This window comes from Clinocottus analis, unplaced genomic scaffold (genome assembly GCF_023055335.1).
Source record: "Clinocottus analis isolate CAN_PGR_092001 unplaced genomic scaffold, fCliAna1.0.p SCAF_15, whole genome shotgun sequence".
In the NCBI taxonomy this organism is placed as follows: Eukaryota; Metazoa; Chordata; class Actinopteri; order Perciformes; family Cottidae; genus Clinocottus; species Clinocottus analis.
In genome coordinates, this window is record NW_027175876.1 from 9,524,513 (window position 1) to 9,541,553 (window position 17,041).

At 39.5% G+C, this 17,041-nt stretch overlaps 1 protein-coding gene across 1 annotated transcript in view; it reads left to right on the forward strand.

Annotated features, from left to right (window-relative positions):
• The window catches only part of rngtt (RNA guanylyltransferase and 5'-phosphatase), a 72,527-nt gene that overhangs the window by 30,859 nt on the left and 24,627 nt on the right, over positions 1–17,041 (forward strand). Inside the window, exons 11-12 of the mRNA XM_068577642.1 lie at positions 1,096–1,260; positions 14,086–14,154. Of these exons, the coding sequence (XP_068433743.1) occupies positions 1,096–1,260; positions 14,086–14,154 (234 nt within the window). The remainder of the gene's footprint in view (positions 1–1,095; positions 1,261–14,085; positions 14,155–17,041) is intronic.

The window sequence follows — 17,041 nt, forward strand, 5'->3', positions numbered from 1 at the left end:
AGCAGAAACTTAAGTATTGTGAGTGCTATTTTCTGCCAGATGGGTTCGGACCCCCCTCCTTGCTTTGCCTCGGTGGTCCTGCCTGTCTGGCGACTCAGGTCGCTGGTCTTATCTTTGGAGAACAACCGTGTGTGGCTGGCTAATGATGGAAGGAAGCTGTTGTCATAGTGATAGGGAAAAAACGATTTACCTGTACTGTGACTTTTGCTGTGGACGTTCCCGAGAGAGCGCAGCGGATGTCAACGTCTTGTTGGCCGACTGCCCATCGCTCACCTAGGGCGTCGCTATAAATACGAGCTGTACAACACGCCTCAGTGCTGCATTGATTCTATGAGGATGTTATTGTGTCTGCCGGGGTTGTAAAGTCCTTTTTAGGGTCGCAACTATTGAATTTCTTTATTGACTAATCAAGTTATCCTTTGCTCCATAAAATGCCACAAAATAGTAAATGCTGAATTTTGACATATTCACTATCATCAAAATTGTATCCTGTCAAAACTTAAAGAAAGACAAAGAGAAGCAGCAATATTTACATTTCACTAGAACCAGACACTAAGGCCGTTTTTAAGTCTTTTTTTTTTTTTTATCACAATAGCAATTTGTATTTTCTGTCAACCAACTGGTCTTCAGCGTACACCTGTTGCTCATCATCAGGTTCCCAAATGAAAGGAATAAAAACAATTCCAACAAAAAGCTGCATTAAATAAAACTTAGAGGTCTATTTGTCTGCTTTTTAAAGATGTCTTGTTCTCACAAAGATGTTATCACATCAACAGTGTTGCCATGGCAGTTAATTGACAACTCGTTAACCTGTGAGTGATTTAGTATGTATGTTAATTGTGTGTCATTACTGGTAATTTCATATTGAAGGGGTGCACAGTTCAATCTAAAGAAAGATGATTCTTTATTGTTTGTATTATATTATACGATTTATATTGATTTTTATATATAATATTTATATTGAAATAATGACTTGTCTTGTCTGTATAACAACAACTACACACAGTTGTTATACTGTGTGTGACATTGTGTCTCTCATTGATATCATTTCCAGGTTACATTGAGTGATGACTGAGTTTGTTCCTTGTGTTTCAGGGACAGCCCGTCGGCCAGTGTGATTTCAATATTCGGCTGTTATGCATAGAAAAGGAGATCATCTCACCCCGGATGGAAAAGATGAAGACCGGACAGATCGACAAAACCAAGGAGCCCTTCAGTGTCCGAAATAAACCTTTCTTTGACATTAATGCAGCACGGAAGGTAATGTCAACAAACTAATTTTTCTCCCCATTTATTTCACACAAGTGAATGTGTCAAAACACACAAAGATATTCAAATACAGATAACAAAACACGCTTAGCACTATTTCTTCTACAAATAATATTTGTGGATTCAATAACGTCCCAGTTGAGAAGCCAGAGGGAGCAGTTGATAGACAGCGTCGTGTGGATGGCACAATCTCACCGTCCATAGGGAGACTGGCCTCCTCCTGGAGTCAGGCCTCAGCTTCTTTCCTAGAAACAAATGCTGGTGAGACCATTAAGGTTTGTATAACTGGAGTGAAAGCTCAGTCTTCGTGGACTTTGAGTTCCACCAAGATTTAGTCTGGTCGCAGATTCTTCCTTTAAGAACTCGCTGAAAGAGCCAGTTTCTAAATATTTTGTTCTTGGCTGTCAAAAAGTCACTGCTTTGTGGCTAAAACCTAGAACAGCTCTTATGATGGTGTTTGCTGTAATGGGTATTTTTGATTGGTCAAACATATCTCTTTTTTTGTCTCTGTCTATGTGAGTACAACATGCCATATTAATAAATTAACGTGAAAAGATGTCAGTGGAACGAAGCATCACAATACACTGCAGATGCACTGTTTGAGCTATGAAGTATAGGAACATTGCACATATTTTGTTGCACCTGGCATGGCTTAAAATGTGCTGACATCTGGAATATTTAGCTTCAGATTGTATTTTTCAACATTTTCCATTTAGTTGTCACAAATAAATATATGACCACGGCTCAGGTTGTCGTACTGTGCTGTTCTCAGACTGAGGACAGCAGAGCTTTTATTCTTTGAATAGCTGTTAAGCCTTCCTCAAAGGCCTGCACTTTTGCCCTAATACCAGGCCTGTGGGAGGTCGGAGCACAATTAATTTGATGTTCTTGTCGGGCCAAGATCAGTTGGAAATGTTGGCACTGCACATTTGCAGAGGATCAAAGTATATGAAGGGGGTGAAGTTTGAGACATTTCTTGTGTTGTGGTCGCATGTCTTCCTCTGCCAACACCGATATCCTGGTGTTTTGTACTTTGTAAAATTCCTAATATGAATAGTTGGGTCACCTCTGGTCTAACCCTGGGCCGTCTGCTCCTCTAAGAACTTGTATAAAGGACTGGCCTCCACCCTCTGAGGGGGATGTTGATGAAGATACTCTAGGAATTAAGTCACCAAAACTATGTCTGGTTTCTGACTGCTTTATTGTGTTTTAAGGCTCCCATCTGCTCCCCATACAGTCATAGCTCTGTTGTATGGGACATTAGAAGAGGGGAATTGGAATCTGGCTTATTAATTCATAGCAGCACAACCCTGCACTTCATGGCATATCAACTAGAAAGTCATTTTAGGAATATTTCAGTCACAGGCTTGAGTTGTATGCTGGCTTTTGTATTAGGGCTCGGCTGCTGATTTTCAGCTCAGGCGCTTCCACATGCATGTCGCCATTTTCCACCAATTGGGACCATTTATTCTTCATGCTTTCTTCACTTGTCCAATTATCAAACAAAGACCCCTTTTTGTTCGACAGAAATACTACATTGGGACCACCAGATAACACATTCGGGACTTTCCCTTTTGTTTAGGTGGAATGGACTTGGCTCGCAAAGTACATTCAGTTTAAAAATATCAATCTTAATTTCATGACAGTCAGTTGGTGGTGTCTGTTGGACAGTTAATTGCTTTTTCCATATTAAGTTGTGTACCTGTGTTTCATTAATGTGAAATACAGTACACATTGTTATATATTTGCTTTTCATGTATGGATTTGTGTGATCAAATGAAACAATATATGCATGCAGATTAGTATTTGAAGTACAAATGTATTTGTATTTCTTATTTAATAACTGCATGAATAGTTCTTTATTGTGACAAGGATTGGCCGTGCCATATTTACATGAAGCTAAATCATTTCCCTTTTAACATTTGCTTTTCATGTAGTTATGACAGTAAATGCACATTCATGCATATACTTGTCTTTTTTTTTTAAAACATTCTTTCTCTTTGTTTTTAGCCACACATTTTTAATTGTTCATAAAAAGACCAACCATAGTATCTCCATAATCTCCTCCGTGGAGCTCTCCAGCTCCTTCAGGGTCATCCTTGGCTTCTTTGTTGCTACTTATTTTTGGTCCTCGTTGCCTCCTCAGAGGATTGGTGCTCTCTTGGAAAATTTGTTTTCATGCCATATTGTGTCCATTCTGTAAGAATGGATTTAATTGTTCTCCCTTTGGTTTTATTATGTGACGGATCATGTGGTGCTTAGATTGCGTGTGACTTTTGTAGGATAATAGTAGCACTAGATCTCACCTCATTAAGGGGTTTGTAGCAAAAGGAGTGATTGTGAACACGCCCCTTTTCAGTTGTTTTTTTGTAAATGTTGAAAACAAATGTTTTCTCCTTTTTTTAAGTTTTTTTCACTATTTGTGCAAGGCCACGACATGAAATTCTTATTACATCTACTTTAATTCTATGTTGTATTGTAAGAAAATAGGTAAAACATCAATCGGAGAAATGCTTTTGGTACTGTGTGTGTAACAATTAAATTTGCATTTCAGTTCTTGAAAATAAAACCTTCGGCAAAGTGTGCCCTGTTTGAATAAGCCTAACATTTGCAGAGAGCATACCATAATTAAATGTAAGTCAGATTTCATAAAGTCCCTCTTGGTAACTTCAAAATTACATAAAGGAAATTAGATGGTATTAATTTGTCCTCGCTCATTTATCATATTTCTCAAGGTATTAGGCCTAAGCTATATAAAGTTTCTCCTAATGAAACCGGTATCTCGTGTTGACCCGAGGCCATAACCCGCCTCCTCCCATGAGCCCAGATAGGAGATAATGACTTGAGGTGACCGAATGAGTTTTTACCTGAGAGGAGATCTCATCTTGAAATTCCCGTGTGAACTGAAATTGAATTTGGATAGAAACCTGAAAAGTAGTTATCTGGAGGCTTTTGTAGACCGCAGTGTTTTCATGGAGCTTGAACCTTATCACGGCGGGTGAGATAAATCTTTAGAGTATATACTGAATACAAAATAATGAAATCACGCTGAATTGCCATGTGACTATTTTGTTTGGTGGGCTGTTCGCTGTATTGCACCGAGAGCTACTTTGCAGCTGCCGTTTCATCAAAAGAATATTATCTTCTCAAAGTGGGACCCTGAGTAGTCAAAAAACTATCTTAACTGCTGCTTCTGGACTTTACAGGCACATTGGTTAAATATCTTTTGAGTGATTGGTTCAGGATGCCAAGGTGCTCCATCGAGTAATCCAGCAAGTCTTTTGTTGGGGTCAAATGCCCATCTTGGCATTTGATACTCGCTTTCTGGAAGGTTTTAATGTATTGTATTGTTCTTTTACTTAATATGTATCACATTTTTTATTGGGACACTTTTTAAGTGTCTTATAGTTGGCATTTATTCAATAATTGATTGCATTAAGATATTGTTTTTCAGTGTAGTGGCTGAGCAACAGCGATGTCCTTGTGGCATATCAGTGAGCGTTTGTGTTGGTGGCAGTACGTCTGATGTATGTTGTGTGCTTTGGTTTACCCTCAAGAGGTAAATAGTGTATCCAATATATGATTGACTTGTGACCTACATTCAGGTTCTTTGCTAATCTTTTCCAGACTATCTGGAAATTTTGGTGATTTCAATTTTCTGATCGTGTTTTGTGTATGCGTGTGCGTTAACAAAGTCCAGCTTTGGCATCGTGCTGAATCTGAGCTCGATATCTGATTCAGTTTGTGGTGAATACACCCACGCCTTCTTTATCAGCTCAAATACAAATGAAGATGTGTGATTCTGTCACTTCACAATACTGTCATAAGCATTTTGCAAGAGAATGACTAAATCTGCCCTATTGCCTTATTGTAAACCTACAGCATCTTATTTGTTATTAACAGCAAAATGTGGGAACGCTTCGGCGTGGAAAGATAAACCGCTCGTGTCGCACAACTGCTGTCCTACTCAGTTTGAGAAAATACTGCAAATCCAGCACTCCTCTGCCTTGGTGATACACCACTCCATCGTAAGGTTCAAGAACGAGCTGCACTTCATCACCTGCATCCTCTCTCGCTCTCTTTCTGCTGCTGCTGCACCCACTCACTGAGGGAAACATGTTGACTGTTGTATAAGGGCTTATGATGCTTGGAAGAAACACAACATGGACTCGATGACTAATGTGTGTGTACCTCAGTGTGCTTTGATATTTTTTAGTTTTCTTCAAAGCCTCCGAGACATTACGCAACATCTGATGATGCACAGCACATCTATACAGTAAAGGTCTGATTCACTGGAGAGAAAGCGGGTGAATATGTGGCATAGAGTAGAGCGGCTGATTTTATTTGTTCTGCTTGCCCGCTCTCGTTGTGCTATCCGGAGCCAATGCACTCAGAGAAGGGAACAAACATCCTCTGGTTCAGGTCAACAGGTGTTTTTCTTTACAGTGTCTTTTGAACTTTTGAGTTCATTTTGCATTTGTCTCCCTACTGGTTACAGTCTGCTGTATTCCTTTTCTGTTTGTCCCAATTTGGTAATGAGATCTTTGCTCTCCTGTTTTGAGACGAACAACATTTCTGCCATAATGATACAAATCTACATAATCTTTTCCTGGCATGCTTCTTTTTCAAGAAATCTAATTTGAATAATGTCCGTGCTGTACTTATTTTAAAGTCAAAGTTCTTCTCAGTATTTGATGTAAGAAAATATAAAATACAGTGATGATATTGGCATTGTGTGTATTCTCAATGGTCGTATGTAAGTACATTACGATACGATAAATCTGTATTTAAATACAACTTTAAGGAATGTGTACTTTAGTAGCAGTATTCCTGTTCAGTCATCACACAATACAATACGTATAAACAGTCAACAGTATGCGCAAAGTCATTATGAGTGAGAGTAAAGTAATGAATGAGGAGCATCCGACATTCTTATCACCTGACATTTTAAGTAATTTAAGGTGGAAATGTTTTTATTTAGCTTGTATTAAGCAAATCATAAAAATTGTCACCACTTTGTCTTGAGTACAAAAACTCTGTTTCTTGTGTGGACGGTGCACACGAGGTGTGAAATCCAGCTTGGCTTTTATTTTTTTTATTTTTCGACAACTATTTTGCTGATTCCAGGATAAGTTGTCATTATGCAACACATCCTGTGTACATAATTCAGTTGTAGCTCATACAGTGCACAAATAAAACACTATGGAGCCAGGTCTCTAGCATCCTGTTGCTGGGTTATCCTGAGTTTTCCTGTGACCGGACATTAGCCAGCAACAGATTGGGTGGTGGAATAGCCTCAGGTCGTAGCTGGGTTAGCTTAGCTTCCATTTGTGCGCTCCTACCTCTTGACTTCCTTACGGTGGCGTTGGGTCCAGCTGGTCTGGCTGTGTGGTCGGCTGTGGGCGGGTCTCGTCTTCAGGTCCGCTCCCCACGAATATATCCAGTCCCCATGCTGCCTTCTCCAATGTTGATGAGTGTATTAGTTCTACAGTCATAAAGATAACAAATCAACAGAATATTGTAGTAATATTCATGGGAGCTACTGTCCACAGCATGACCTTGCCATAGTATTGCATAATCCATCAATTTAATTTATTCAAAGTTATTTATCGATATAAAAATGCCTAATAGATTTGATACAATACAATTTCAAATTCAGTGAGAGTTTCATCTTAATAAATATCTAAATCTTGATGGGTCTCCCTACTTTAACAAAGGAAGCAACTTCTCTGTGTGCCTTGGTAAAACCTAAAAGTCAAACGTTGTTAGCTTTCTGACATCCAGCCAGCAGCTGCGCTCTGTCGCTCGGGGCAGAGTCTCCTCTCCGTCTGTAAATTAGACTGGAGCCCAATGAAGGGCTGCCTCCTGGTTGTTGCCTCTTCACACTAACTCTCTGTCTGCTGTCTGTATCAATGTGTCTGAGTGTGTGGGCTGTGCTCGGCACCGCTGTGTGTTTGTGGTTACTCTTCTCTCTTCCGGCGACGGGCCGGTGAGGTGTCTAACAGGCGCAGCGTCCCAGCCCTGCACCAGGAGAAACTAATCCTTCAATGGCTTATTTTTTCGGCATTGCACTTATTATTGTCTATTTCACTATTTCACCGTCTTGTGCACCCTTAACTGTCCTGATGGGCATCACAGTTTTTATAGCTTGCAGCTATCTACACTGTCTGTACCACCAACCATTTTGAAACCGAGGCTGAGGGCTACTTCAAAAGAACTAAGTCGTGTGTGTGTGTGTGTGTGTGTGTGTGTGTGTGTGTGTGTGTGTGTGTGTGTGTGTGTGTGTGTATATATGTATATGTATATATGTATATGTATATATGTATATGTATATATATATACGTATATATATGTGTATATATATATATATATATATATATATATATATATATATATATATATATATATATATATATATATATATATTATTAGAGTGCAGCCATTGTCTATGTGTTATCCCTAAAAAAAAATATGACATTTTCCAAGAAAACATTTCTGGCTCCAGCTCCTCAAATGTAATTATTCGCTTGTGTATTAGTCATCCACAATAATAAAAAGGAACATGTTTGCGGTTTGGACCTTTTTAGGTGGACAAACAAGACATTTTAAGACGTCGCCTTGAGCTTTGGAAACTTGCTGACATTCATTTCCTGACATTTATTCTGTAGATTGCTCTCATGAACATAATAATTACTTGCAGCTCTAAGTTCTATATTTCCTATACTTCTTTCAGGCAGACTGTTGTATGGGAAGGAGACTTCAGCTTTATTAATTAAATGTTGTGATGTCGTGGTAGGGTATAAAAGGTTAGAAAGAAACCCATCTCCCTATTAGTACTGGTAACCAAAGATTTTTACTTTAGATGGCTTTTTATGATGATAAAAGAAAGCTAGAAACCACATTTATGATGGCCTGAAGCTCTGCCTCAGTTCAGATTATGAATTTCAGGTGAACAATTTATTTTTCCTTGGGTCTTTGTCGACTTGCAATAACTTGTCGCTAACTTTTTCTAATTTCATGGTAGTGGGTGTTAGGCGTTAGTCACTCATTGGGGCTCTTGTCCAGTTCGCCGTGGATTTCTTTTTCATATCACAATTCAATTTCATGCTGTGCCCTGATATTTCTCATGATCCTCACATGCTCGAATCGTATACTATCCCTTTATTGGTTTAATTCTTAAACAATTTGAATTCTTTTCCTTGTTTTCACAAATGAATGCGTGAAACGTGAAAGAAATCAGGAAATGACTTGTGTCCAATCAAAAGATAAGATTTCAGAAGACAATAAACCTCTTCAGGCTGCCACCAGCTAACGGTTGAGCGGCCCTGCCCATCCATCCACTCTGCGGTGTGCTTTTCGTTTAATAGGGAACTGCATCCTGGCTTCATAGCGCCATTCCCATTAGGTTTGAAAGGAGCCTCCAGCAACAGCCCTGTGGTCTGACTGGAATATCAATCCTTCCTTTCCGCCTTTGATTCAGCCCCCGCACCTTACCCTCCTCAGAGCTACGAGGTTGAGCAGACGGTAGATAAACATTAAACCTTCAGGAATGGAAAGTGCATATCATGCCAGTTCAGGTGTGCTGAGGAGAAGCTGGAGATATCGCACAGAAAATGAGGCTTGGGATTGTTTTGTAAATGAGAGCACGCTGCATTGTCCTGCTTGATATGCATATTAAAACCATAAGGTGTGGAAATATCTAACAAACATACATGTGAACCTTTCGTGCTTATTACTATAAATTGAGTGTTTATTGATCACATTTGTCTTTTACAATAAACCTTTTAAGCTGATTGTCGCCAAACTGAACAATCTTGTCTGTCAGCAGTTGGTTTTACAGTGATGGGTTTTTAATGCTAAATCTTTACTGCCTCTTTGGTTTTAGCTCCCGTGGATGGCAACTTGAGAAGGAATTAGTAGAAAACCTGCTCTGTATTCCACCCACTTCTGTTTATTTTATATTCCAGTGGCGCAATTATACACCAGCCTATAAAATCTGTTGTTCACACCAGGATATTGGCATTTGAAGTCAAAGTCAAAACTGTAATTTGACTTTGCTGAAGGTAAACATAAAAATAAAAATAACACAGTCATGGGGACAGACGGAAATCAGCACAGACTCTAAATGCATTTGATTGATTTCCTTCTTTTTCTTGTTTGATGCATTCACTGTTGGGTCGGCAATCTTTCCACTCGTGCAACAAATCATCCGATCTGTTGAGCCATTTCCTTCAATGTTACACTAGAGCTGAAACATTCAGTTGATTCAGTTGATATGAAATGAATCTGCAAAAGCTTTGATAGTCAATGAATGACTGTTCCGGTTTCTCAGATGTTTTTTAACAATAGCAATTTAAACATGTTTTGTTGTTCAGACAAAGCAAAACATTTCAATCTTGTTATCATAGTAGACATTTTTATATTTTTTTGGGAGTTTCTACAATTTCATTAAATGTTTCTTTCATGACTTTTTAACTTGCACATTTTGATGACACTATCTCTGGTCTATTATGCGTTGAGGTCAAATTAAAGATAAACTAGCATTGACGTCAAGTGATTCTGATTGGCTAATTGAAATACACCTTTGTGAAGAAGACAGACTCCATTAGAAGGAAGGTGAACGTTATATTTCATGTCACACTGGTGCTATCCGGCTAACACCAAGCCAGATATCACTCATCATCGGGACCTTTTGTGAAACAAGCCTGAACATGTAACACTGGAGAAGAAAATGGTCTGACTTCCATCACCCTGAAATCCAGTTTCTCGAGGGGAAAGACATTGCATAGCATATTCGCAGTTTATTTGTCTCCCCGAGCCCTTCCCTTGTCCCCGTCTCTGCCCTGGAGTGTGCAGTGAAAGCCTGATCTCTTAATGGGCCTTTGCTGCTCGCCTCTGCCCACACAACCCTACTGTACCGGGCACAACGTTGTGTTTCCTTCCTAGAGGGGTTTACCATGAAAGCAGGGTCAGTGCCCCCTCGCTGCGTTAGTGCTCCAAGGAACTTCCTTACTGTAGGAGGATGTGTGAGTGGAAGGCTTCTCACTGTGCTTGATGAAGGTGGTGGGTGGGTGTGCTAAGATGGCAAGAGAACTGAAATGGAACTCCCAGATCTTACCGCCTACATGCCGCTCCATCATAAAGGCCCCAGTTCTTTTTAGTCTGGCTATCTGCCTTCTCCATGTCAGCATGATTGTCAGGCTTTGTGTGATCTGCTGTGACTCATTCATCATTCTGGAGAGCACTGATGTTGCTCTGCTTTCTTTGCAGATAGAGCAGGGACCGAACATTTTTCCGTGGCTGCACCGTAGATAAATGTGCGCTCGCTCCTCTGAGGGCTGATGACTTCATTTACTTCCCTGCAACACATCTTTAAAAATGTTGTTTTAGCATCAAAGTATTTTGTGGAAAGGTGAATCACCCTGCGGTATAAATATAACAGACACACACACATTTATCTCGTCAAAAGCAGTGCTCTGCAGCGGCAGAGCTGTGGTTGGTAAGAGTTATACCCAACCCATTATGGGCTATTTTCTGCTATTGCGAAGCTGAGTGAGGCCAGATCGTCCGAGTTTTGTAAGATAATCATTCACAATCGCATTTTATTTATTCCATCCACCTATTTTTATGACGTAATGGGGCGACCACGTAAAGACATGCAGCATCGTTCCAACAAAAGGCAGGGAGGAAGACTGCAAGCTAGTCAACATGCAAATATTAAACAATTAAAAAATGTGCTTCATACATGTCTTACCAGAAAGGAATTTATTTCAGCACATTAGCACAAAAGGTTTTGTTGAGAAACACTGCATGTAAAAGACTTTTGTTTGCTCGACAAAGCACCTTTAACTTGACACTTTAACAATGGAAAGTAAATGGACCCGCCTTCCGACCACTCAAAGCGCTTTAACACTACATGACATCATTCGCCCAGTGATGAGAGAAGCTACCGTGCTAGGTGCCACATCAGTATCATCAACCACGCGTACACAAAGAGACCCTGCTGCATGTGAAAATGTTTGCCGGACTTGAATGAGGTACCAATGTAATTATGTCATATTAGGCCCTTTCTTGTCTTTGGGATTGAGGTTATAATTCGCTTGGTCTCCGAGCAGCATCTGGACTGATAGATCAGAGATACAGACATTTTTAATTAATATTTAATCACTTCATTTGATTGTCTCCTGTCATTCAGACAGGAGACAGCTTACACTATGTCATAAAAGGCCACTTAAAGCACATTGTTGTTCTACCTTTCAATACCTCCCTAGTTTTGATGGCTTAGATATGATACCTGATATCCGCTGCAGTGCACTAATGCATAAGCTTTCTATTTTATTGATCAAGGCCATTTCCTGTTGGCCCAAATATATTCACCATCTACATGCACATACAGAGTTGAAAAGATTACTCGACAGGTTTTCACTCAAAAGATTCCAATTTAATCCATATTTTTGCAAAATGTACACTGACTACTGATGATAAGCAGTGAATCTGCAGTTTGTTAATGATTACTCTTTAAAAACAGCTTACACATTCTGTTCTGTGTGCAATCATATATTAGATTTGGCATTTTGTATTACATTAGAGCCCACCATTTTCCAAGGCATATGATACTTTTTTAGATTGATTTCTTACAGTGGGTCTCCTTTCATGCCAGTGCAGTATGGAAATGATTTATATAGATATATGTGTGTGTGTGTGTATCTGTAATTATGCTCTTCCACCATGAAGAGCACAACATCATATATAACATTTTGCCCAGGTTTTGTGAAAGGGACATGGTGGAATTTACTGTGCACTTTCAGTTTTATTTCGTATCTTGTGGTCACTTCTCAGACATTACTTTGAAGGTCTTATATTTCAGTTCCATGCACATTGAAATATCACTGAAGATGGAGCACTCGGCTAACCTTGCCAAAGCACACGCAAGCCTGCAAGTCTTCATATTCACTTGACTGCACATACATCTTGAAATTGTATTTCTTTGCTTCTCTGTTACAACACTGTGTTTAGAATTAAACCCCAACACTGATGTGAGCGTATCTATTTCTAATATTAAGCTTTATTTTCATACATTTCAATTCAAAGTCCGTGTAGAGCGTGAGTTGACGGTGTGACACAATCTTCACTTCTTTTTGGAGTTTTAAATCTCAACATTATGTGTGTGTGTGTGCTCGAGTTACTCCGTTTGACTTACATATCCTGAGTAAGTATATATTTTGTACATTCAGGGTAGTACACTGGAAGTGCTAATCGTTAATTCTGCATGCTTTTAAAGATGACAATTTGGCGAAATTTAGCCCATAGCAAACTTAGTCCATGGCAACTTTAAACTTCCTGTTTGCGGCCCTAAACTATGACCACAGTGTCAGATTTTGAAACCCCTGATGCGATGAAGGGGGATGACATTTTCCTAAGATCCTAAAGTTTGTCAGCTTATAAGCAACCCTGATTCTTTTAAGGTCGGGTGTGCACAACAAATATGCAATAGTTAAGCCAAAGTGGTACTGAAGGTGTTTGTTCAGTGTTTTATTTAATCGTCATTGCTGATAATAGGCCATAAGCCACGAGCACTCCCTGTGGTCTTTTCCTAAGATTGTTCAATGGCCTCAGTGGAGGGTGAGTTTCTACTTCAAAGTTTTACTATTTGAAATTAAAAATTGACTTCAAACAGACGTCTCATGTGTCTGGCTCTGAGATGACAAGATTAAAAAGGTGTTTAACAAAATATCTTCCTCAAAAACTTTAGTGTGCTTGTATTTTCCATGTAATATAATAATAACATTAAACATTTTTATAGCAGCTTTCATGCATGAAATGCAGCACAAAGTGTAACAAAATAAAAATAGACAGAATGAACAAAAACAGTCATAAATAATGTAAGTCAAAACACACTTGATAATGACATATAATACATAGAACATTAGGTTGTCTACAACAATAAAACCCACCAAATAATAACAAAAAACAGAGAATAATTCACTTGTATTTGCAGCATGCACATCAATAAACACTGCAGTGGCATCAAAAGGTCTCTGTTCTCTTCTACTCTTGTCTCTTCTTTTTGAGACTTGTGGTGGAGATTTTAGTTTTTAAGATAAAAATTCAAAAGTATTTTGCCTCGAGTTTAGTTGCTGGAATGTAAATTAGCAGTCTTCAGTTTCGGGGGATGAGAGGAGTTGTTCGAGAAAAAAAGATTCACAAAGGAAAGCACTTTAAAATGTGGGGACCTCTTAATGAGTTTTCATATGCAGATTGGATATTCAGCCTTATTGTAGTGCCTCTAAAGTGCCTTGCTCTAGTTGCCGTCTGTTGATGTGCTCCATGATGTAAAAAATGTGCTTTTGTTGTGTAGCTGCTATGCCACGTCTCCTGGGCATCTCATGTGTACTGTGGTGCCGCAGGTTTCTTCTCTCTATAACAGCTGTGGTGCTTGGTGGTTGGTCTTAATGGAAGAGATGAAATCCACTCTTTCCAAGTCATCAGGAACTTAATGATTTGTTGCCATTCTGACCCTCAACCTGGGCGATCAAGTTGCAGATATTGATCTATCTGTCATGCATTACCCAGTCACAGAAATTAGTGCTGTGTTTCAGGCCGGGATGGATGAAAACGAACTCTGCAGGACTTCTCCTATAGACCTTCCAGTTATGTTTAACTTCTGCCCACTTTTAAAGTTATGCATTGTTGGCCGACTCTTATCACTTGAGTCGACTTATAAATCAATATGATCTTGTTCCCAGCTGAAGCTTTCACTTACCTTCCATTGTTTTGCTTGGCTGAAACTGTGTCCTCCTCTTTCCTTTTTTTCAGCTCCTGGAAGGCAGCTTCACGTCCCAGGTCAGCCACGAAGTCGACGGACTTGTCTTCCAGCCTTGCGGGGTAAGCTTCCCTCTGTGTATGACGATCCGTCATGTTTCAAAGCCAGCCCCGTTGCCACAGGTTGAGCATCAGGCGAAGCGGTTTCCTCCACCAAGCTCCTACATAAAAATCGGACAGCTAGTCACTACCACCTGCCATTAGTCACTCTGTGTATCCGTATTTCCCTCTGTTATTGTAAAGGAAGCCGCACTCCTACATGAATTCACATGAACACAGGGCCTTCTGTAAGAAGCTGCACAGTCAAAAGGATACATGGCCGTTTGTGTTAGGACGGAAGCAGCATTGGTAAGAATACCCATTCACTTTACTCGGTTGTTAGAACCGCAGAAAATCACCTTTTAGCTGTGACTGTCATACCAATCCTTCTCTTCCCCTGTGATTCACAGTGTAATAAATGAAATGTTGTGCTCATCAGGTTAGTGCAGGAGTAGTACGGCTAAGAATCTTGTTGTGAGCAGAAAGTAGTATCAAAACAAACATATTATGAAAAACTCACATTTTTAGTGCGTGTAGGAATCTGTAGAGCCCACCAACCCAACAGCTGTGAAGTAAAACCAACAGTTGTTTGTGGTCTACCTCCATCATGACACAAGAGATTAGACAAACCGTTTAGATTTGGCTTGCCTTCCTGTTACATGCGGGCTCATTAGCATACACCACCCCCCATCTTTGTGTCCCCATCCAGGGCTTGAAAACCACCTCTCGGTGCGACCATAGTCTCTGCTTTGACCTGTTGGTATGCCGTAATCAGAAAGGACACATTTCATAATGTCCACGAAAGCAGCAGAATGTGTCTGGTTTGATGATGGACGGCAGATTTGCATGACAAAGAACTGGGCAGGACTCGCCTCCCTAGATAATGGGGTTAACGTTGCTTGTCTGCTCGCCTGCTTCTCATTTGTTTTTTGACCCCACACATGTTGAACATCTATCTGTCGAAGCTATATAATCAATCAAGATTGTAACATCAATACACCAATATGCTGCTATGATGCACTGAACGCCTATTTTGTCTTTGGCCACAATCCAATCAGAGATATTTATTCAGGTATTTGGAAATGTACTTCGTTGAAAGTAAGATTTTCAATCCCAAAATGCTTTTTTAGCAATGCAGAGATGTTCTGCCATATGTACCTGAGGCACATTACTTATTACATTTTCTTCCTTGCCTATTTCTTCTCTCAGTAGCAATGATGAGTCCCAATGTTACTTAAAACCTTTTTAATGGAGCTGATTTCCAGAGGTGTAAACAAGCAGATGGATTTCAACTGATGAAGATTTCCCTTCAGGGAATGCAATATGGCTTTTTTCTTTCATCATAGCTGTACACAATTTATTAAATTCATATTGATTATGTATATTATAATTACAGCAGAAAAAGAAAGAAGCTCACCATGCCTTAGATCAATATAATAAGCAAGAAGTAACGTCACTGGCCTTGGGAAATATATCTGTTAATATTCATATTTTAGAATGATTCAAGTATGTTTACTCCACATTTATTGGATTGAACATGTTCAGTTCTTTCTCTTCTCTGTGATTTGTGAAGTAATTAGTGTAGAACTGTTGCTGTCAGGTAGCAACAGTTCTCAGGAGATGTAGAAATTAAATTTGGAGGAGACAAGTTTACACAGATGCTGCTTCTCCCCACCACAACATGAGCTGAGCGGGTTAATTGATGCGTCACTGTCTTCATCATTATGGGAACATGGCTGTCTTACTTTTGCAGGTGCTTGCATTTCCAGTCACTCAGTGTTGTTTCTGTTATTGCTCCTTTCTTGTTTATGAAACATGGTTTGGGCTGTAAACAAGAGGGGGCGCAACCATGATTTAGTTCTCTTTGTTTCCATAGTTAAGTTAACATTTCTAAAACTGTATAGGAAATATTGTACTGTATCTTTGCTGGAAGAGAAAGCAATTATGTTAAAATAGGTTTGGATTATTGCATTCTTTTTTTAGCTACACATTATGAAAGAGATGCTTTTGATAGTTTTTAGACAATTGTATTGAATTTCCTATTTTCACACAATCCTAATCAGAAAACGCTTTTGGACATTAGACACATGATTAATGCAACAAACCATTGATTTATTTACTTCTTTAGCTTCAGTGAATTTGATGGATCATGACCACCAGGGCCAGAGAGAGGAAAGGAAAGCACTGTGGCCCTGCGGGCGCAAAGATGTATTTGGCATTTATCAAACCGGCCGAGGGAACGGCAACAACATGGTCCCCATCCCAATCATGGATTAGGAATACACTTTAAACAGGGTTTGGGATTTGGTTTGGCAGGTGCTTTTGAAATGATTGCTGTTCAACAAGCAGGAATCAGGACAATGTGCAAATGTTCTGCACAGTGAATACTGATTGCGTGGACAGGTCCTTTCTATTGGCAGGTGCTTTTTTTCCACCCCTTTTTAATATAATTTCGCCTTTTGAATGAGAGGGAAGTCGCTTCATAGCGCTGTATGATGCACGCCTCATTTTAGAAATTACTGCCATAGTGCCAGATTTCCCATGTGCCCCATTAAAGCTCATTACGGTCATTAAGTCGCTTCTCAGCAGTTTCATGAATCTGACAGAAGGAAATCTCTCCAAACTCTTGAAGGTCAGCAGCTGGCTGCCGTCTGCACAGTCGCTTAAACGAATGGAACGGGTTGGCAAAGCTGGCAGGTCCAATGTGACTGAATGATAATGCAAATAGTTGGTCATCTAATGTGACATTACAAAAATAAGTTATGATGCAACACTGTCTGACTTTACTTTTTTTATGATGGAATCTACATTAAACAACTAAACATTTTGCACTTAAATACAGCAACAGAGACTCATTTAAATGGCAGTAACCCTTTGCAACCCCTTTGGCATTTCCTGTTTAAATTGTACG